Genomic DNA, 21917 nt, shown 5'->3' with positions numbered 1-21917 from the left:
TCCAGTACAGTGTATTGAGGGTGCTGGGCTGTTGGGTGTCTATAGTATAGCATGTGGAGGGGCTGAGTTGTGGGGCATGTCCAGTACAGTCTGTAGAGGAGCTAAAGTGTGGGTGTATCTATGACAGCGTATTGAGGGACCGAGATGTGGGGTGTCTATGGTATAGGTGTAGAGGAGCTAAGTTGTGGAGTCTACGACAGCGTGAGAGGCTGAGCTGTGGGTGTATAGTGTGTGGAGAGGCCAGTTTGTGAGATGCGTATACTGCAGTGTTTTCCTGGTTGAATGGTTCCTGGCTGCTCCCATTTCTTTTCTACGATGCTGACATCATTTGAGACCACGTGGGGAGAAACGCGCCCCCCCCCCCTTGTAGTTAGTATGGAGACGCTGGGGATGGTGTCACAGAGAGTCATAGTGAAGGGCTTTGCAACACTCCAACAGCCCAGTGACTTTCTCAGGCCCTCAAAATCCAGCCTGTCGTAGCACATATGCCCAAAGCCACCAGGCTAGTGTTGCCTATGGTTCTCCCCCATATGCCAGATTGTCCTCGCTTCAGTGGCTAGGCCACTGCTTCCTCTGTATCTTACTCCCTTTTCTCTGCTGAGAGCCAAGTCTGCGCTTCCCGTTACATTTGTGCAGAGCCCTGGGTGTGATGGTCTGTGTGTGTGTGTGTGGACACAGAGCAGTCTGTGTGTGCCTGTGGACACGGAGCCCTGTGTGTGCCTGTGGACACGGAGCCCTGTGTGTGCCTGTGGACACAGAGCCATCTGTGTGATGGTCTGTGTGTGTGTGTGCCTGTGGACATGGAGCCGTCTATGTGATGGTCTGTGTGTGCCTGTGGACACGGAGCCCTGTGTGTGATGGTGTGTGTGTGTGTGTGTGTGCCTGTGGACACGGAGGCGTCTGTGCGGTGGTCTGTGTGTGCCTGTGGACACGGAAGCCAGAGGTCCACAGTGGGTGTCTTTCCCTGTCCCTCTCTACATTTTCTTTCTAGTCCTTTGTTTGGGAATTTTTTTTCTTGTTTGTTTGAGATAAGGTCTTACTATGTAGACCAGGCTGGGCTAGAACTCTTAGTAATCGTTCTGCCTCAGCTTCATGAGTACTGGGATTACAGGTGTAAGATGCCTATAAAGAGATTTTGTGAGGTTTTTATTGTTGGCAAGCAGGTTTTGTCTGTGTATTTAGTGATGCTGGGGATCAAGCTGAGGACCCCAGGCATGTGGGGCAAAGCACCCTTCTGTGTCCCTCCCCTCACAGCCTGCATTGTGAAGTACACTTTATTATGGACAGTTCCCAATATATAGAAAAGGAGAGACAATAAGATAGTTATTTCCCTGCTGCTCATCTGTTTTAATAAGTAACGATTCATTGCCACTCTATTGTCTCCTCATCCCTTGACCCATAGCCCCTGAAGGCCCCTGGGAGATCTTCAGAAGTGAGTGAGCTAAATGGGCTTAGTGGGAGGGGCTTCCTGGGCCACCTGACCTCTCCTCTGCCTGCTCCCTGGCAGGTGTGCTGGGCCTGACCTGGTTCATCAACAAGTTCCGCATTGTCAAGCTGACCCCCAAGGACCAGTTCATCATCGCTTATGGGGGCCTGCGAGGGGCCATCGCCTTTTCCCTGGGCTACCTCCTGGACAAGAAGCACTTCCCCATGTGTGACCTGTTCCTCACTGCCATCATCACGGTCATCTTTTTCACAGTCTTTGTGCAGGTGCTGGGCCTGGGATGGGCATGCCCCTGCCTTGGGGGCCCTGACTTTTCTGGTGGAAAGGGCTATGGGTACCCTGTAGCTAACTTGCCACATGACTTTGGGCAAGCCATCCCGCTTTGTGGCCTCAGCTCCCAGCTGTGGTAGTGAACATTGTGAAATCAATGGTTAGTGTGCGAAGTGGCCAGAGTATGCCCAGCTCTGTTGAGAGCCGCGGATGTTGCTGGCGGGCCTGAGATCTGACTATCCCAGCTCAGGGCAGGGCTGCGGTGGTTTCCTGGTTGTTGTTTCTAGCATCGCAGAACAGGCAGCTGAACATCTCTTGAGCCAGGAAGCCTGAGGCCTAGGCTCAGCCTAGTGTCCACTAGCTGTGTTTCTTGGGGCAGTACACCTGTCTGTGTTTCAGTTCTCCATTTGTGAGGTGGACTCCTTCAAGCCTCTGGTCAGTGACTTCTGGGCATTTAAATGAGCCAGGCTTAGCAGAGACCTGTCTCTACCCACCTCTCAAGGGAGTCTGTGTGGTATGTTGCCCACTGCTCTCCCGTAGCTGCCTGGCCTAGAACAGGTGACAAACTGTTGGCCTCTATTTCTCTTCCATCCTCTGCCTTGCCTGGGCACCTCACACGGTGCCAGAAGGACACATCTTTGTCTTCCTATGAGAGAAAGATATGGGGAGGCCTCCTGGATGGGGCAAGTTTCTGTCCTTTCACAGGAGCGAGCTGCTCTTTGCCTCTTTCCCGCTCCATCCTCAGATGCCCTGCCTTCTCTCGACTTTGCTGTTGAGTCTGTTTGTGGATTTCCAAGCCCACTTTCCCTGAAGGTGGCATGGTTCTGACCCCCTTGAACCAGCCTGCCTCTGGGTCTGCTCTTTTTGGCCCTAGGAAATCCCTCGGCCTCTGTACTGTTCGGTTCCCTCATCTGTAAAATGGGAACATTTTAAGGAGCCATCTTTCAGGGATATTGAAGGTATTGAAGCCCGAATACTAGGGAAACACTAAGAACCTGTGAGGGGGCAGTGTGGAGGTGATTCTCTGTCTGCAGGGGCCAGTGCAAAGGTTCTCTGACTGTAAGGGGCAATGCGGATATGGTCCTCTGTCTGCAGGGGAGCAGTGCGGAGGTTTTCTGTCTGCAGGGGGCAGTGCTGAGGTGATTCTCTGTCTGCAGGGGCCAGTGTGTGTGGGGGTGATTTTCTGCCTGCAGGGGACTGTGTGGGGGTGGTCCTCTGTCTGCAGGGGGCAGTGCTGAGGTTCTCTGTCTGCAGGGGGCAGTGCAAAAGTGGTCATCTGTCTGCAGGGGGCAGTGCAGATGTGGTCATCTGTCTGCAGGGGGCAGTGCTAAGGTGGTTCTCTGTCTGCAGGGGCCAGTGCGGGGGCAGGGGGGGTGATTTTCTGCCTGCCGGGGACTGTGTGGGGGTGGTCCTCTGTCTGCAGGGACAGTGCTGAGGTTCTCTGTCTGCAGGGAGGCAGTGTGGAGGTGGCCCTCTGTCTGCAGGGGACAGTGTGGGGGTGGTTCTCTGTCTGCAGGGGACAGTGCAAATGTGGTCATCTGTCTGCAGGGGACAGTGCAGATGTGGTCATCTGTCTGCAGGGGGCAGTGCGGAGGTTCTCTGTCTGCAGGGGGCAGTGCTAAGGTTCTCTTATCTGCAGGCCTGACTTCTTGGGCTGCAGAGCAGATTGGTGGTGGAACCCACACTGAACCCAGGCTGCAGCTAGCCGGGCAGCGAGGCTTGTCCCACAGGTCGGGCTGTCAGACCTCTGACAGGAAGAAGTGCACTTTAAAGACCTTTATTTACATACTGAGGTGGAGAGTGAGAAGCCCAGTCCTGGGAGATGGAGGACCTCAAAGGGGAGAGTCTCCTTGCCTTGGGGTGGGGGTGCCCCTCAGGAAGAAGGGATGTTCCTCAGCCTCCCTGCGGAGGTAGCAGAACCAGGATGTCTGATTCTCACCTGCCCTCCAGGGTATGACCATTCGGCCCCTGGTAGACCTGTTGGCTGTGAAGAAAAAGCAAGAAACTAAGCGTTCCATCAACGAGGAGATCCACACCCAGGTACTGGAGGCTGGGCTGGGCCTTGGGTTGCAGGAGAAGGCTGGAGCTGGGGCGCAGCTGGGCCTTAAGCGTACCCTCCTTCATCCCGGTGCTAGGTGATCTCTGAGCCCCCGGAGGTCCCCCGCCAGACTCTAGCTGAAGGGGAAGTGTGGTGTGAGCAGTTGGGAACCCAAGAGGCTGTTATACCACCCCTGGCTCTACTTGACACCAATCTCTGTCATTAGTTGCACATGGGTTGAGGGGGGCACACCAGAGTGTGTGGCCTGGGCTTCAGGATGAGTAAGGGAAAGGCACCACCTCCTGGCTACTCCTGGAACTACAGGGCCCGGCTAAGCAGACTATGGGTGAAGGTGGGTGGGAAGAAGCCCAGTAGTAAGGCTTGACCTGGCCCTGGGCCCATTTCAGTTCCTGGACCACCTTCTGACAGGCATCGAGGACATCTGTGGTCACTATGGCCACCATCACTGGAAGGACAAGTAGGTGAAGGTCTGGTGGGCAGGAGGGTGGGAAGAAGAGTTAAGGGTCCTTGGGGGCCTAGGCATCTTCTCATGCCTAGGAACTAGCCCCATCCACCTCCCTCCTCCCACAGGCTCAACCGGTTTAATAAGAAGTACGTGAAGAAGTGTCTGATAGCTGGCGAGCGCTCCAAAGAGCCCCAGCTCATTGCCTTCTACCACAAGATGGAGATGAAGCAGGCCATCGAGCTGGTGGAAAGTGGAGGCATGGGCAAGATCCCGTCTGCTGTTTCCACTGTCTCAATGCAGTGAGTGCCACTGCCAACCTAGGCAGCATCTGTACCCATGTTAGCTCCCCCAGCCATAGCCTGGGATGGCCACCAGGGCCGTGTTGTTTAGCTAGTCAAGGTGGCCTTTGACTTGAAGCCATACTAGGGCTTAGGACTTTGACTACACACCCCTGTGCTGTCCCCCAGCATGGCCTCCTGCTGCCAAAATGGCGACCTAACCTGTGTTCTGTTGTCCCAGGAACATACACCCCAAGTCCATGGCTTCAGAGCGCATATTGCCAGCGCTGTCCAAGGACAAGGAGGAGGAGATCCGCAAGATCTTGAGGAGCAACCTGCAGAAGACCCGGCAGCGGGTGAGGTCCTGCCCCAGCCTGGCGTCTTCTTAGCTGCTCTCCTCTGAGCTTCCTTGGCACCTACCCTGCATCCCCTACCCTTCTCCTGCCCCCCATACAGCCAGGCCTCCTTGGCCGTGGCCTCCCAGCCCAGCTTGAGTGCTCCCCTCCTCTGATAACTGTTCTGCCCTCAGCTGCGGTCCTACAACAGACACACGCTGGTGGCCGACCCCTACGAGGAAGCCTGGAACCAGATGCTGCTCCGGAGGCAGAAGGCCCGGCAGCTGGAGCAGAAGGTGCGTGTCAGGCTGGGCCCACCTTTCGCGCATGCTAGAGGCTGGATTCCTCTTCTGCACTCTCACCCCAGGGCACCTCGGGCTCTGCTGGGCTCCTCTGAGGGCATGCACCTGTTTCAGAAACAGACACAGCCCGGGAGGTTTGTTAGTGGAATGAGGCTTTGGGCTTTATCCCCTGAGGAGCCATGCGGAGAAAGGGTGGGGATGACACAGAGAGAGAAACAAGTGAGCTCAAGGGACACTGGGAAGTGGAGCTAAGCAAGACTTGGTGACTGGGTTACCAGTTTGAGGTGGGGTCGCTGGGAGGAAAGGAATCTAAAGGGGCTGGTAGAAGTCAGAGCGCCCAGGAAAGGAACAAGGCTTGATGCTAGGTAAGGAGCTGAGCTCAGCTGCGGTGCATTGGGTTTGCAGTCCTGGGGGCCGTACGGGACTAAGACATGCTGCCCCGGGTGGTGTTTTACTGCTATTGTTTTACTCTAGAATCTCGGCCAGCTGTGGGCTGGAGGCAGAGCTAGCACAAAGTAGATCTGTTTGAGTTTGCCCAAGAAGGTGGCACAGCTTGCCGAGAGCCTGGGACAAGTCCCCTGAAGGCCCCGAAGTGTCATTGTGGGTACAGACAAAGAGAGTGCCCATCGAGGAACCATTGTCTCAGTGTCTTCCAGAGGACCTCTGCCAGCCCACTGCCCACACTCACCCTGTCCACTCTCTCTGTCAGATCAGCAACTACCTGACGGTGCCGGCCCACAAGCTAGACTCACCCACCATGTCGCGGGCCCGTATAGGCTCAGGTAAGGTTAAAGAGGCCCTCAGCCTGGGTGTTTGTGCCCGCGAGAGCCTCAGAATCATAGGGGAAGATGAGCTTTTCCCATCATGATGTCTTCTCAAACCTTGAGTTATGTCCACACTGGGAGGGCTGGGTGTTCACAGAGGCAGCATAGCTCTGCTCTGAAACCCAGGCACAGAGGTACTGCCAGGGGGACTCAGGGTGGAGCCTGCAGTGGGCAGCAGCACAGAGCATCCGGTAGGGAGGCAGAAGTCACTAGTCTGTGAAGAGGAACGGGGCAGACGTAGGCCTGCAGGTCATAGCTCAGGAAAAGCCCATTTCTTTCTCTTAAATAAATATATATAACTATCTTATGTGCATTGGTGTGAGGGTGTCAGATCCCCTGGAACTGGAGTTTCAGACAGTTATGAGCTGCCATGTGGGTGCTGGAAATTGAAACCTGGTCCTCTGGAAGAGCAGCCAGTGCTCTTAACTGCTGAGCTTCTCTCCAGCCCCGAGCCCTATTTCTTAATCTGTGGGACACCAGCAGGAACCCCTGACCCAAGGAGAGCAACCGTGTGCTGGAGGAGCAGCTGGTCACGGACATGAAGCCCTTAGACACAGACGCACTCATGGGAAGGTCTGAGAGCCGCTAGCACAGGCTGAAGGGGTCCCTGAGGTGTGGCCCGCACTGAGCAGGGCTCAGGGGCGGAGCCCGTCCACCCGTCCATGCTTTGTTTTCAATCCGCAGACCCGTTGGCCTATGAGCCCAAGGCAGATCTGCCTGTTATTACCATCGACCCAGCGTCCCCACAGTCACCTGAGTCTGTGGACCTGGTGAATGAGGAGTTGAAGGGCAAGGTCCTAGGGCTAAACCGGGATCCAACAAGGATGACTCGGGAAGAGGAAGATGAAGATGAGGATGGCGTCATCATGATGCGGAGCAAGGAGCCCTCATCCCCAGGCACTGATGATGTCTTCACTCCTGGACCAAGTGACAGCCCCAGCTCCCAGAGGATACAGCGCTGCCTCAGTGACCCAGGCCCTCACCCCGAGCCCGGGGAGGGAGAGCCTTTCATCCCCAAAGGGCAGTAGGCCCAGGCCAGTGGGTGTCCCATAGACTCTCCCACAGAGTGGGGGCTGGGTGCTCCCCTTGCCCTTTGACCTGGATTGGCCCTGCCCCCTTCCTACGCATGGCAGCTGGGTCCACAGCCCCCACTGCAGCACGGCTTGCCCCTGCCTCCTGGGAAGTGTCCTCTCCCACCAGAACTGCCTTTCCAATCCATTTGGCAGAGAGTTGGGCTGGTGAGGCAAGCTCTGCCCTATCTCTAGATCCAGGCTCTCCCGTCCTGGAACCAGGGCTCCATGAGGCCCTCCCTTCCCACAGCCCCCTCCTGATCCAGACCAATTTTCCATCTTTGATCATCATTTCTAACCAAAGAGCCTCTGGCTCCACTGTGGCCCCACCAGGAAAGGAGGGAGCTGAACCTTCCTTGGCCTTGATGGGGCCTCCTGAATCAGAGGACAACAGGCTTGTGGTTGGGAGACAGAAGGGGGACCCATGGCCGACCCACGCTATTCCTGTCCAGCCGTAGCACCCTGACCTGCCACCAAAAACTGCCCTCACTCTGAGCTGCTGGCTCAGGGCACCTCTGAGCTCCTGCTGGGTGCTGTGACTCGGGGGATGAGGACCACGGGCCTTCTGGGGCTGGTGCTGGGAGGGGCTGCCCGCGCTCCAGGTAGTGCTGCCTTCTCACACTGTTTGCACCTCCACGTAAGTATAAGTACGATTCCGTTTGCACAGAGGCACTCCTGTTTCCAGACCAGTCAGCCGCACCCTCTTCCCCTCCTCCTTCCTTCCCACTGTCCACCGCCTTCCCCTAAACCGAACCTCTGCCCGCTGGGCTCTTGCCCATGGCACTGATTGAGATGTGGCTCAACTTGTCAGGATTCAAGCTCATGAGCAAGGGGCCTCCTGGCACCTACCTTGCTCACGGGTCTGCTTTACTCTGTTGGCCTGTTCCACCACCACCCCCATCTGACCCCTCTCTTACCTGCATACATAGCTTGCAGTGAAGCCCAGCCCTGGGAATAAGGCTTCCGCCCTGTGCTGGCCAGGGCTGCTGGAGTAGACAGAGCACTGGACCCCAGAGACCTTTGCTCACAAGCACATACTCCCTTCTGCCACCATGGCTGGGCACAAGCCCACGGGTGCCTGTCCAGCCCCCAAGCACTCCCTCCCCAGGATAGTGCAGTAGTCAGAGGGGTCCCTGGGGTCCCCAGGGGTGGGGCCATGGGTGCTTGGCCCAGCTGTCTCCTCTCCATGCAAGTGCTGTTTCGGGCAGGAGTTGCCATGTAAGGTGACATCGACAACCATGTACAAAGCCACTGCAGCTGCCGCCGCTCTGCCACTTGTACAAAAGAAACTGAACCTTTTTCATATTCTAATAAATCAATGTGAGTTTTTTATAAGAGTCCAGGGCTGCTTCCTGGGAACAAAGGCGCCTGAGGAACTAGGTTCAGAGCCTGGCACAGACACACCGCCACTGTCATCTGCTGGTGGGGTTGATACTGTGTGCCAAGTGCTGGTGATACGGTGTGATGGGGTACCGTGTCTGCGCTCAGGGCCTCAGCTCGGTGCTGAAGGGCAGCAGTTCCCAGTGCCCACACGGCTAGAAACCCTGATGTGTGAGTGGGGGCAGCAGGGCAGCAGGCTGTTATCAGGGAGACTCCTGACTGGCACCCAGGACTGGCTCCTGCAGAGGCCAGTGGAGACATTCAGGCCCGAGGAAGGCCAGTGAGTTTTCTCTACTTTCCCTAACAAGTCTGTTTGCTCGGCTTGCTAAAAGCCGGGAGGGGGAGGATGGGACCTTGTAGTTTATGTTTGGGATCTGAGGGCAGTGCAAAGCCTCTGAAGCCCTGTGCTGTCACCTGAGAAAACGGGACCATTCAGTCCCTGGTACCTACCATTTGTGTGTAATGCGGAGCTGGGAGCTGAGCGGCATTTCCAGTAGTTGACCACCAGAGGGCAGTGAGATCTCAGCCCAGAAGAATCTGTACTGTCCAAGAGGCTCTGCCCAGCCTGGGACTAGATTCAGAGCTGACTTTACTGAGGATATATGAAGGGGGCCATGCTCAAAAGGATTATAGGAAAGGACCACATGGCATCCCTGTGTTGCTGTCCCAGCAGGGAACCGTTGGAAGACTCCGAAGGTGCAGGCACCAAGGATGAGGCCCAATAGAGCTCACTTTAGGGAAACATCCCCCGCCCCTCAACCAGTGCAGGACTCTGCCTGATCCCGGGCAGGAGGGGTAGAAGTAGAAGGGTTCCTTGAGGCCAACCTGGGGCTCCAAGGCCACACCCCATCTCAAGGATAGCAACAATAAAGAGCATTGCCTGCTCTTCCAAAGGTTCTGAGTTCAATTCCCAGCAACCACATGGTGGCTCACAACCATCTGTAACGGGGTCTGAACCCCTCCACTGGCATGTAGGCATACACACAGACAGAATATTGTATACATAATAAATAAATAAATATTTTAAAAAAAAAGGTTCTAGAGCCGCACTTGAAAAGAGAACTGTGGTTCTGGAAGGGTGTCCAGCCATGGCTGTGTCCTTAAACAACAGCACAGCTACCTGTGGATCAGAATTTCCACTTGTATTTTCCCGACTGGGATGGCTTGGTGGTTAACAGCTCAACTCCAACTCAAAGGATCCAACCCTCTGTGGCCACTGCACACACATGGTGCACATAAACTCATACCAGCATACACATATACATAAATAAAAATATAAATCTCGCCAGGAGGTGGTGGCACACGCCTTTAGTCCCAGCACTGGGCAGCAGCAGGTGGATCTGAGTTCGAGGCCAGCCTGGTCTACAGAGCGAGTTCCAGGACAGCCAGAGCTACACAGAGAAACCCTGTCTCAGAAAACCAACAATAATGAAGATTTTCATGTCAATTTGTCTTTCATGAAAGGAGAAAAACACGATCCTTACATGGGAAACAAAAATCTCAGGAACACTGCATCCCTGCCATTTTCTAGTTCTTCTCAGGGATTAACTTGAAATATTAATCATTACGAATTTAGGATGGGGGCTCACACCTGCAATCCCAATAATTCCAATACTCCAGAGGCTGAGGCAGGAGGATCACCACAACTTTGAGGCAGCCTGAACTACAGAGGGAGACATAAAATAATTGGCTGGGAATATGGCTAAGTGGTTAAAGTGTTTTTCAGACAGCATAGGGACCCAAGTTTAGACACCCCCCACCCCCAGGATACATGTAAAAAAATCTGTTTAGCAGACAGTGCCAGCACTGAGGAGGCCAGGCCAGGGGGAATCCCTGGAGCCAGTTAACCAGCTACCACTGATAGATACACTTAAGGCTCAAAGAGAGAGAGAGACCCTGTCTCAAAATTAAAGTGGAGAGGGATTGAGAAAGACACCTAATGTCTTGCACAAAAACCTTCTTAAAAAATTAGTCATTGGGGCTCTAAGGACAATGGCCAGAGGCTTATATTAATTATAAATTATTTGACCTGTTAGCTCAGGCTTATTATTAACTAACTCTTACAACTTAAATTATCCCATAATTCTTGTCTATGTTTAGCCACGTGGCTTGGTACCTTTTCTCAGTGAGGCATTCTCATCTTGCTTCCTCTGTGTCTGGCTGGTAACTGAGTCTCTGCTTTTCCTCTTCCCAGAATCCTCTTAGTCTGGTTGCCCTGCCAATACTTCCTGTGTGGCTGCGGCCAATCAGCATTTTATTAAACCAGTATGAGTGACAAATCTTTACAGTGTACAAGAACATTATCCCACAGCAAGCATGTGCCACCACCATGCCTGGCTTTTCTGTTCTTACTGTGGGCAATGCCATGACTGGTTGGGGTTTTCACCTGGTGGGCTGAAGTAGGGGATTCTTTGAGTCCTACCTGGGACTTTATAGCCACACCTGTCTCCAGAACAACAAATTCTAGGGCGGGGAGGTCGAGAGGAGAGAACCCTGACTATTGTGTGTCCCCCTTTCCCTATGTATCTGCACTTCATACTGCTGTGATGTTTGTTGGGTTCCCTGGTCCCCCACAGCTAAGGGTCACAGGAGAAGTAGGAGGCCTCTGGAGAACCCCATGATTCCAGCCAGCCTTTCTGCCTACCCCCCATGTATAGTAAAATCTAGTTTCCTTTTGATAACGCAGACTAATTTTCCTGTAGCTGATGCCCTTGGCCCTCTTCCTGCCTTTTGGCTAAGCCACATACAGAGTTCAGCATGACCACAAGTCACGGGGATAAAGGCAGGAACCCTCTACAGGTAGCTGGGAATAATGGAGACTCTCCTGCACATAACCCCTTGTTCCCCATGCTTGTGAAACTGCACTGTAAGAACAGTGGTGGTACACGCCTTTAATCCCAGCACTTGGGAGGCAGAGGCCGGCGGATCTCTGTGAGTTCAAGGCCAGCCTGGTCTACAAGAGCTAGTTCCAGCCGGGCGATGGTGGCGCACGCCTTTAATCCCAGCACTCGGGAGGCAGAGGCAGGCGGATCTCTGTGAGTTCGAGACCAGCCTGGTCTATAAGAGTTAGTACCAGGACAGGCTCCAAAACCACAGAGAAACCCTGTCTCGAAAAACCAAAAAAAAAAAAAAAAAAAAAAAAAAAGAGCTAGTTCCAGGACAGGCTCCAAAGCCACAGAGAAACCCTGTCTCAAAACAAACAAACAAACAACAAAACAAAAGAAACAAAACCAGTGGTGTCATATTCTAGCTACTGTTTGAAGCACACACTGCAGCATTGCCCATCAGAAGCCCAGACTTAGGGGGAAGTCTCCCTCCCAGCTTGCCATGTTCTCTCCAATCGGTACTGCTGACGGCAGGATTCCTTGGGAGGACATGGCAGTCTACAGAATACTGCAGATGGTCTCCATCAAATGGCAGGAGGCGGACCATGGGAGACATTCTGTCACATCCAGAAATGTGGTACTGGCAGGAGCGACCAGGTGGGAGTACCAGTCAGGTCATTAGTATGCACTTGGACCCCTGAGGCAATAACTGCTCCTTTACAAAGAAAAGGGGTGTCAGCTTCCCAACAGGAAGGTTCTCAAACTACAGCACCCTCTCCCCAGCCTCCAATCTCCCTATTTTTAAGTCTTCTGACTATATGTACTGGTGTTCAGATGCCCAGTGTTCACATCGAGAGCTGTCATCTCAGGGCGGGGGCGGGGGGACGGGGAACGGGGGACGGGAAGGAGATGAACCCAGAGTCTGGCTAGCCAGCCATTCTAGCTGAATCAGCAAGCTCTGCTGGGTGACAGTCCCTGCCTGCCCCCCAATAAAGTGGAGGCGCAAGCCATAATGGCACACTCCTTTAATCCGAGCACACGGGAGACAGGTAGGTGGACCTCCTTGAGTTGAAGGACAGCCTGGTTGTGGCATGCAGGAGAGATGGGTAAGGGCTCCGTGGGTAAGGGTGTTTGTCACATTTGGTCCTTGGGACTCATATATGGGAGAAGAGAAAGGTCTTTCTAACCAGCTTTCCTCTGCTGTGCAGAGGTGTGCACTGCCTGTTCTCCCTGAGGACCCAGGTTCAATGCCCAGCACCTGCGTTGCAGCTCACAACAGTTCCATGGCTGTGACACCCTCCCACAGATACATGTGCAGGCAAAACATCAGTGAACGTGAAGTAGAAATAAATTATACTAAAAAATTTAAGGTAATTAAAAAATAAACTATATAACTATACATATATATACAGACTACCTATGTCTATATCTATAACTATCTATACACACACACACACACACACACACACATACAGCAATCCTATCTGTGCCTGTTTCTTCAAGTTAATGGGACAGCAGCTCACGTGTGCTCTAGGGAGAACTGCCATAGCAGCAAGTGAGGTGCCAGGGGAATCCGAACCGCCTGCTCACGCGGTTTCCGTGCTTTCCGGGCTTGTCCAGACCTGACCTCGTCGCTGATGTTTAATAATGGAACGCCAGTGTGTGTGTCCAATCTTATGCCATGGGTTCTGGTTAAAGGGGTCGCTTGGTGTCCCACAGACAGGCATTCTGTCCCTGCCATGTCCAGTGTGCGCCAGGAGCTACTTTTCAAATGCAGAAGAGTTACTGGCACAAGTCGCTGGCACGGTTTACTAGAAAGCCCTGAGGGTCTGTCATGCCAGAGACTCCTGTTGGTGCTTGTCCACCCGGCATCCTTCTGCCATGGCCTCTTCTCATTCAGAATGCTCACGTGACTGGGCAGTGTCCTCTGCAGCCTGCGCCTGCTTTGGGGTCTCTTCCCCAAGGTCACAGTTTCGTGGAGTTCACAGAAAATGGCTTTGGCAGCACAGCTGGATGTGGTATATATTGTCCATCCCATCTCCCCACCTCCACCCCCGCAGATTCAAAGTCCCACAGAAGCCCATCCTTTGAAGAGGGTAGTGTGAAGAGGCCGCTGGTCGCTCATCTTAGAGGAAAGACAGGCCCTGAACCCCTGCGTCCCCTTCAAGCCTCATTGACATGGCAGTCCCTGAATTTTTTGTGGGACTTATTCTCCTCCTTTATTAAATTTTTTTTTAGATTGTAGTACATTTTTCTTTACTTTGCATGAGTGTGTGTGCTTGCGGAGGCCAGAGGGTGTCTTGTGAGAGTTGATCCTCTCCTTCCACTGTGTAGGATGGTCGGCCATCTCACTGGCCCACCTTCCCTTAGAAAACATTCCTAAGAACGTAGATCACATACAGCTTCCTACTCACTGGGCCCAATTGCCATCCTGTTGGTCAGGTAATGGGCTGGCCTAGTGTTTAGAACTTTATCACGATGACTTGGTCACTTACTGTTCTGTTGCTCTGAAGAGATATCACGATCAAGGCAATTCATAAAATAAAGAATTGAGGGCTTATGGTTTCAGAAGGTTTGTCCACGATCATCATGGTGGGAAACATGGCAGTCGGTAGGCAGGCAGGCTCGGCACTGTACCTGTAGCTGAGAGATTGTATTTTATCCACAAGGGCAGAGCAGAAAGAGAGCAGGACCTGGTCTGGTGTAGGCTTTGAAACCTCCCCACCCCTGCAGCCCAGGGACACACCTCCTCCAACAAAGCCACACCTCCAATCCTTCCTAAACCATTCACCAACTGGGACCCGAACACTCAAATATATGAGCCTAAATGGAGGCCGTTTGTGTTTGAGCCACCACAAGGATCAAAGGTGGATGCCACCTCGTTCCCTTCCTTGGTGCCATGAAAGAACACGGACAGAAGGGTCTCGAGGAAGGAAAGGTTATTTTGGCTCTCAGTCTGAGGGTGCACCATCTCCGCTGAGAAATCAAGGCAGATGTGCCCATGTCCACAAGAAGCAGAGTCATAAGTGCTTACGTCAATTCATTTCTCTTCATCCTTTTGTGTAGATGTGTGGATGCATGCGTGCGCATCTGTGTGTGTGTGTTTTCACATGCATGTGTGCACGTGTGTGTGGGGACCCAGACTGATGTCAAGAATCTTCCACTTCATTCATCTTGATGATAGGGTCTCTCACTCGAACCCAGACGTCACCAGAATTTCCAGTCTCAGTGACCCATCCTCACTCAAAGGCTGAAATTACAAGTGAGCCACACACCCACCTGATATCGGTGGTAGGGATTGGAACTCTGGTCCTCCTACTTTTATAAGAAGCACTTTAACCACTCCATCTCCTCAGCCCCTTGCTACCTCCTTTATATTCAGTCCAGGACCATAGCCCACAGGAATGGGGTCTTCCTCCCAGAACTGATCCCCTGAGTGAAAACGCTGAGCACTGGGTGGTTTAAATAACCAATTTATCCAGGTCAAACCACACCAAGCCTCAAATCCACACAACCCCGGGACTAAGTGAAGATGTATACATCAATTAACTTGGTCCTATTGAACCCCCAGGTTTGTCTTCCTTAATCTAACACCCCAGAATACAACCCAGGTGTCTGGCAGTTTTCCCAGGCTTTGACCACTTCTTGAACATGTGCACGATTCTCTGAGAATGAGCCTTGTACTCCTCCTGGGCTGTACTAGAGCATCCCTCTCGTTATAGGAAGGTATCCCAGGAGACAGAGCAGGTGCTGGGCCTGCACCCTGGGGGAGCTCTGTGCCTCTTCAGAGGCAATTACCAAAGCAGAGTCATTGGATGGATTTTATTTTGTTTTGTTTTTCAACACTTTTTTTCTCTGCGTGGACTAGGCTGGTCTGGAACTCAAAGATCCTCCTGAGTACTGGGACTAAAGATGTAAGTCACCACAGCCCAGCTCTCACTGGATGGTTTTTAAGCAAGGAAAGACTCATTTTCAAGAGTTGAGGGAGGAACCACCCCTGTCAGCAGGAAACTGCAGGGATCTACAAAGTTCTAGCCACATGGCCCCATCTCAGCCTTGGCCCCCATTCTTTTTTGTTTATTTGGGGGGGGTGCACGTGTGCGTGCGGGTGCTCCCAGAAATCAGAAGAGAACTTAGAATCCCCTGAGGCTGGAGTTATGCAGGCAGTTTTGAGCCTTCCAGGTCCCACAGACTTGAACTCTGGTCTCCCGCAAGAGCAACAAGCGCTCTTGACCACTGAAAACATCTCTCCAGCCTCTTCCACACCGCCGCTCCTTCTTACAGACATCCTTTTCCAAGTGTGAAAGACTTAACGGGGCTGTGTGTGTAATTGGCTCTGATTCTCACCATTTGACAAACCAGTCCTCCGCCGCAGCTGCCCTGCGGCTGACAGGGTGAAGGCTCTCCAGACCAGGCATGCCAGTCATTGTCACTACTCTAGCCAACGCTATCACCATAGTTACCAAATGCTACCACTTGATCTGCCAGCATCTTACCAGTTATATCATGCCACTTCTGGTCATATGGTGAGTAACCATCATGCCGTAGCGTGTCATGGCTTACCATGGTCCATCAGCCCCTTCCAAGGAGGTTGCCAGAGCGTTAGTCAAGATGTGTCAAGATGTGTGAGCAGCCTTGCCACAGAAGCTTCCATGCCTCTACTGGTAGTCATCCAGGCCCTGGGTGAGGACAAAGGGCTCTCTCTCTCTCTCTCTCTCTCTCTCTCTCTTTCTCTCTCTCACACACACACACACACACATTTTTTTCAAGACAGGGTTTCACTGTGTAACAGCATTGACTGTTCTGGAACTCACTTTGTAGACCAGGCTGGCTTCAAACTCAGAGATTCTCCTACCTCTGCCTCCCGAGTGCTGGGATTAGAAAGGTATGTGCCACCAACACCTAGCATCAAAAGTCACATTCTCAAGAAGTCACAAAGGGTTTGAGGAAGGGGTTCCTCCAGAATGGAGGGTAGACTTAAAGGGACAAAGAACGTGCTGGAATCTAGAAGAGCTGTAGGCTTGGGAAGCATCAGTTTCTCATTAGCTCATTTTACAGACAACGGAAGCAAGACTGCCGTCCCATGCCTTTTGGCACAAAGGCCCAGAGCACCTGCCGTATGTACACGCACCTGCCCATGTGTCTGTGTGTGCATGTGCATACGTGCTGGTGTCTGAGGTAAGGCGTTCTCTCCTGAAAGATCCAGCAGGCAGCTGAGGCAGATGCTCGCTCAGCCTCGTTTCCATGCCTACCACAGCCTACTCTGCATCCCTCCTCACATCACAGCCAGATGGGAGGATTACACGGGAGCCAGCAAAGCCATCTTCAGCCGAGGCTTCCTTTTCAGAGGCCGTGCTGTCCTTGTGGCTGTGATAGAATGGCTGGCATAAACAGAGGGAAGATTGCTGCCAGCCCGTGGCCTCACGGGATTCTGTCCATCATGGTGCTGGAGGTGAGGTGGAGGTGGTCTGGGGAGTAATGGAGCAGGATAGCCCTTGTCAAGACAGAAAGAGGAGAGGACGTCCTCATCAGGTTTCTCCCTTTTTTCTTATTCTTTCTGGATCTTCAGTCCATGGGATGGGATTCAGGGTGGCTCTTCCCCCTAGCTCACTCTTTTCTTGGACACGCCCTCCTAGACACACCCCGAAGAGTACTTTACAAATCTCCTTGATGCTTCTCCATCCTGCCAGGTTGGCAGTCAAGATTCCCCACCATGGGCTGGGGAGGTGCTTGTTTGGTAAGGTCATGACTGGCACTGGGACTCCCAGCACCATGCAACAAGCCTAGATAGAAAATATCGTCTCTCGAAGAACAGCTGGATGGCCACTGATACGAGATGATGATACCAGAGGGGAATACACACACTGTGCTTCCGACAGTCCTTGCCAGGAAGTATGCTTTAGTAAATGCACGTGGTCACGCTCATATGCGATCTTAGGATTTATAATAATCTGTTTTGTTCTGACTTGTACGTTTTTACCTTAAGTCCTGTGCCTCCTGGAAGGAAACACAAATGTTCTCAGGGTGATTAAGGTCCTAAAGATCAAGAGTTCCAATAAACTGAAATTGTTTGTTTGTGTTTTAGTTTTTTCAGACAGGGTCTTAAGTAGCCTGAATTGGTGTTTCACTAGCTGGTCAAGGCTGGCCTTGAACTCCTTTTATTCCACTTTCCATTTCCCAAGTACAGCCACACCCAGTTTGGTTTTTTTTCCCCCAAGTGAGAGGCAGCCAAGCATTGTGGGTGGTGCAGGCCTCGGAGCCTCAGCTGCTAGGAGAAGCTGAGGAAGGAGGGAGACTCACAGCTGTCTCAAGAACGGTAAACCGTTAACCATACACACAGGAGGGCAAGGTCCTACGGGTGACTGTAATGGAAAAAATGGGTACCGTTTACGTTTATTAAAAGTCAGAGGCCGGGCGGTGGTGGCACACGCCTTTAATCCCAGCACTCGGGAGGCAGAGGCAGGCGGATCTCTGGGAGTTCGAGGCCAGCCTGGTCTACAAGAGCTAGTTCCAGGACAGGCACCAAAAAGCTACGGAGAAACCCTGTCTCGAAAAATCAAAAAAAAAAAAAAAAGTCAGAAACTCCAAAAGGAGAATGAAGAGCTGAGCCCTGCAATGGGAGAGTGCTTGACCATGCTGAGCTGGTAAATGTGGCCTCGATAGTCTATCTTCTGCTGTTAAAACAAAATCTTCTGTACAAAATCATAAAGAAAAGGGGATTATTGGGCTGGAGAGATGGCTCAGTGGTTAAGAGCATTGCCTACTCTTCCGAAGGTCCTGAGTTCAATTCCCAGCAACCACATGGTGGCTCACAACCATCTGTAAAGAGGTCTGGCGCCCTCTTCTGGCCTTCAGGCATACACACAGACAGAATATTGTATACATAATAAATAAATATTTAAAAAAAATAAAAGGGGAACTGAGTTTGGGGGAGAGAGTTTTTTTCTCTATGTTTTTCCTTTATTTGGTGTGTGTATGTGTGGTGTGTGTGGTATGTATGTGTGTGTATGTTGTGATGGTGTGGTGTATATTTAAGTGTGGTATATTTGTGTAGTATGTGTCTGTGTGGTATGTGTGCAATGTATGTGTGGTGTTATGTGGTGTGTATGGTGTGCCTAATGTGTGTGTGTGCTATATTGTATAGAGTAGTATTTGTGGTATATGGTATATGTGGAGTATGTGTGTGTGTGTGCATATGTGTGTGGTGTATGAGTGTGTGGTGTGGTATATGTGTGTAGTGTGTGTCTATGTGTGTGTATGTGGTGTGTGATATATGTGTGTATTGTGTGCCTGTGTGTGTGGCATGTGTACAGTGGTGTGGTGTTGTGTGGTGTGGCATGTGGTGTGTATGGTGTGTTTGATGTGTGTGTTGTGTGTGGTATAAGTATATAGTGTGTGTGGTGTGTGTGATGTGTATGTGGTGTGTGTGTATGTGCTGTGTATGTGGTATGTGTGTGTGGGTGTGTGTGTAGGTCAGAAGACAATTTGGCAAAGTTGGCTCTCCCGTTCACCTTTACATGGGTTCTGAGGGTCAAACTCAGGTCATCCAGCTGCTCAGCAAGTGATAAGTGACATCCTTAGCTGGATTTTAAATTCAAGGTTTTAAATTCTCTTTGGTTGCTTTCTGATGTGTCTAAAACTGATCTCTTTGTAAACTTAAAGTTCTTGTGAGCTCCAGGAATGGACCTGGATCCACCTTGAACGGTGTTTCCCAGGTCCAAGGGGCACCGAGCAGTCCACAGAGCCTAGACAGTGAAGTCAAACAGCCAGATACCCCAGGACATGGCCAGAACCCCAGCTTTCTCAGGTCCCCCAAATATGATTAGTGCCCCCCAGGTCAGCAGGAAGCAGTCTCCAGAACACATTGTCCTCATCCTCGCCTCACCTGCTACCCATTCCTAACGCCCCACCTTTCTATAACAAACAAAAGAGAGGAGTGTTAGTATTCAGGCATCTGCACTGGCCTGCCCTTGGGGTCCTGACAGGAGTGTTAGCATTCAGGCATCTGCACTGGCCTGCCCTTAGGGTCCTCACAGAATACATCCTCAGCTGTAGCCACTAAGAGCAGCTGCTGTGCACATTCACTATGTTCCCTTTTAAAAGGTGTGCCTTGCCTCCCTCTCCCTTCCTCCCTCCCTCTCTCCTCTCCTTCCCACCACTCTTGTCCCAGGGACCATCTCTGCCCCCTTCTCTGTCTCCTTTTCTGCCATTCTCTCTCCTCTTCGAATAAACCTTCCAGGTGAGCCCTGTTGCATGATGTGACTTCTCTTCGTGGTATTTTAAAATAAATTACAACACCCAGGATATTGTGCTTCGTTAGCCCAGACTCCCCACCCCCACATCTTTAACATTGGTTCTCAGTCCATAAAACCATCCTTATGCAAGATGCCACTGTGTTTTACAACAGCCTAAGTGACTTCCATGTTATCTTAGGGCCAAGCCACTCCTGACTCCCACGGGCGTCAGGTTTACCTCAGACACTCTCCTTAGGCCCTTATCCTGAGCACCGTTTCTAAGCCAACAGAGCCCAGCCCTATGAAAGAAGCCATCTGCACTCTGTAAAGGGCTTCAGTGTAAACATGTCTTACGCTTTGTTTCACACACAGGATGGGGTTAGTTGTCATCAGGATATTTTTTCAAAATTATGCTGTGCTTAAACATGGCTAGATTAAGCCAGTGTCAGTCTCCGGAAGTTTGAGCCAGTGCCGGATAACTGAAGTAGGCCAAACTAAGCTTCATTCTGGCCTCTTCTCAGATCAGTTCACTGCCGGCCGCGATGCTTTCAAGGTCCCTCACACAGTGAGCGCAAGGCCAGCCAGGGGATGTGGAGTGAGATGCTTTTCCAAAAATATAAAATCAAAATAAATAAAATAAAAGGCAAAACACAGGACAATAGGACAGATGCAGGAGTAGCTGCATCTCTTCTGGAGTTTGTACCGTCCTGCAGTCAGAAAGGGGAAACCTCACCAAAAACAAAACAATAACAACAAAAAGCCGGGCAGTGGTGGTGCACATCTTTAATCCCAGCACTCGGGAGGCAGAGGCAGGCGGATCTCTGTGAGTTCAAGGGCGGTCAGCCTGGTCTACAGAGTGAGTTCCAGGACAACCAAGGCTGTTACACAGAAATACTCTGTCTCAAAAAGAAAGAAAGAAAGAAAGAAAGAAAGAAAGAAAGAAAGAAAGAAAGAAAGAAGAAAGAAAGAACGAAAGAAAGAAAAAACGAAAGAAAGAAAAAACGAAAGAAAAAAAGTAAGGGAAAACCTCCCTGAGGCTGAGACACTGCTTTGAATTTTGTCCTAAAAATAAAGAAAATAGATGGCGACATCACAGATGTCTCCTGAATTTTAAGTTTTCTGACTTATTTATTTGAGGCAAGGTCTTACTACAAACATAGCCTTGGCTGGCCTAGCACTTGACAAATAGACCAGGCTGGCCTTGAAGTCACAGAGATCCTCCTGCCTCTGTCCTGAGACTTAAGGTGTAGGTCACCACACCCAATTTTATTACTCTATTTTTTTAAAATATTTATTTATTTATTATGTATACAATAGTCTGTCTGTGTGTATGCCTGCAGGCCAGAAGAGGGCACCAGACCCCATTACAGATGGTTGTGAGCCACCATGTGGTTGCCGGGAATTGAACTCAGGACCTCTGGAAGAGCAGGCAATGCTCTTAACCTCTGAGCCATCTCTCCAGCCCCTATTACTTTATTTTTAAGACAGGCTTTTATGCAATGCAAGCTTGTTTTCAACTCCCTGTGTAGGCAAGGGCCCCCTTGGACTTCTGATCCCCTGCCTCCATCTCTCAAGTACTGAGGTTACAGGAACGCATCACCACGCCCAGTTTTATGAAATACTGGGGATCAAACCCAGGACTTCCTACGTGCTAGGCAGGCACTCTACATCCCCAGTCTGTTCCTAGCTCTCTAGAAGCCTCTTGTCAGAGGCTGTACTTTGGTGAGCAGTCAAGGGGGACAGACCTTCTTTTGTACACAATCCAGCCTACCCAGAGGAAGGAGTAGCAGTACCAACCTACCATTCTCTTTCCCTTCCTTCCAGGCACTGCCCTGGGCAAGAGCAGAATGCTGCAGGGCTGCCTGGAGCCTAGCCTAGGCCCTTCTCCCCTTCCACACAAAACAGTCTCCTCACTGCCCTGGCCAAGCCCCTAGAGGCCTTCTTCTCCTTGCTCAGGGAGATGGCTGCAGGAGCACAGCAATTGCTTAGGGCTGGGGCTGACTGCTCGCGGGGCCATCTGTTCACAGGCTGTGGAGAGGCACAGAGCTGTCTGAGAAATGACCTCCAAGGCTCATCCTTGGGTTGCTTGGCAACCAGCAAGCAGGGACTGGTGGTTTCCTGTCCCTCAAGCAGGCGAGGGGGTGGGGGCAGCGCCTGAACAGATTTCCCTGGGATGAGGGGGTGAGGCGAGGTGGAGTGAAGGGCCCAAGGCCACCTGTAGAGCTGACACTTCAATTGCTTGGTGGCACACAATACACCATGCCCGTGCTCCCGCAGTCCAGGTCATTCTTCTGAAGAGCACAGGGACACTGCTCTGTGAAGACCTAGCCTCACGCAGAGATCCGATGCCAGTTAGTGCTTTTGCCTGTGAGCTCCAGAAGGCATGGAGAGATGTAGCTGGTTCCTGCTGAGCTGTGCGGTGTGTGCCCGCTCCAGTTCTCCAGCCTTAAT

The 21917-nt window shown here is 51.8% G+C and overlaps 1 protein-coding gene across 1 annotated transcript in view; it reads left to right on the top strand.

Annotated features, from left to right (window-relative positions):
• The window catches only part of Slc9a1 (solute carrier family 9 member A1), a 59311-nt gene extending 50951 nt beyond the window's left edge, over nt 1-8360 (top strand). Inside the window, exons 5-12 of the mRNA XM_057784538.1 lie at nt 1508-1710; nt 3665-3754; nt 4160-4230; nt 4344-4517; nt 4738-4852; nt 5026-5127; nt 5843-5915; nt 6642-8360. Coding sequence (XP_057640521.1) covers nt 1508-1710; nt 3665-3754; nt 4160-4230; nt 4344-4517; nt 4738-4852; nt 5026-5127; nt 5843-5915; nt 6642-6985 — 1172 coding nt within the window. The 3' untranslated portion in view covers nt 6986-8360. The remainder of the gene's footprint in view (nt 1-1507; nt 1711-3664; nt 3755-4159; nt 4231-4343; nt 4518-4737; nt 4853-5025; nt 5128-5842; nt 5916-6641) is intronic.
• The last annotated feature ends 13557 nt before the right edge of the window (nt 8361-21917 follow it).

This window comes from Chionomys nivalis, chromosome 11 (genome assembly GCF_950005125.1).
Source record: "Chionomys nivalis chromosome 11, mChiNiv1.1, whole genome shotgun sequence".
NCBI lineage: Eukaryota > Metazoa > Chordata > Mammalia > Rodentia > Cricetidae > Chionomys > Chionomys nivalis.
The sequence above is the reverse complement of the archived record's forward strand: the minus strand, read 5'-3'. Positions and strand labels throughout refer to the sequence as shown.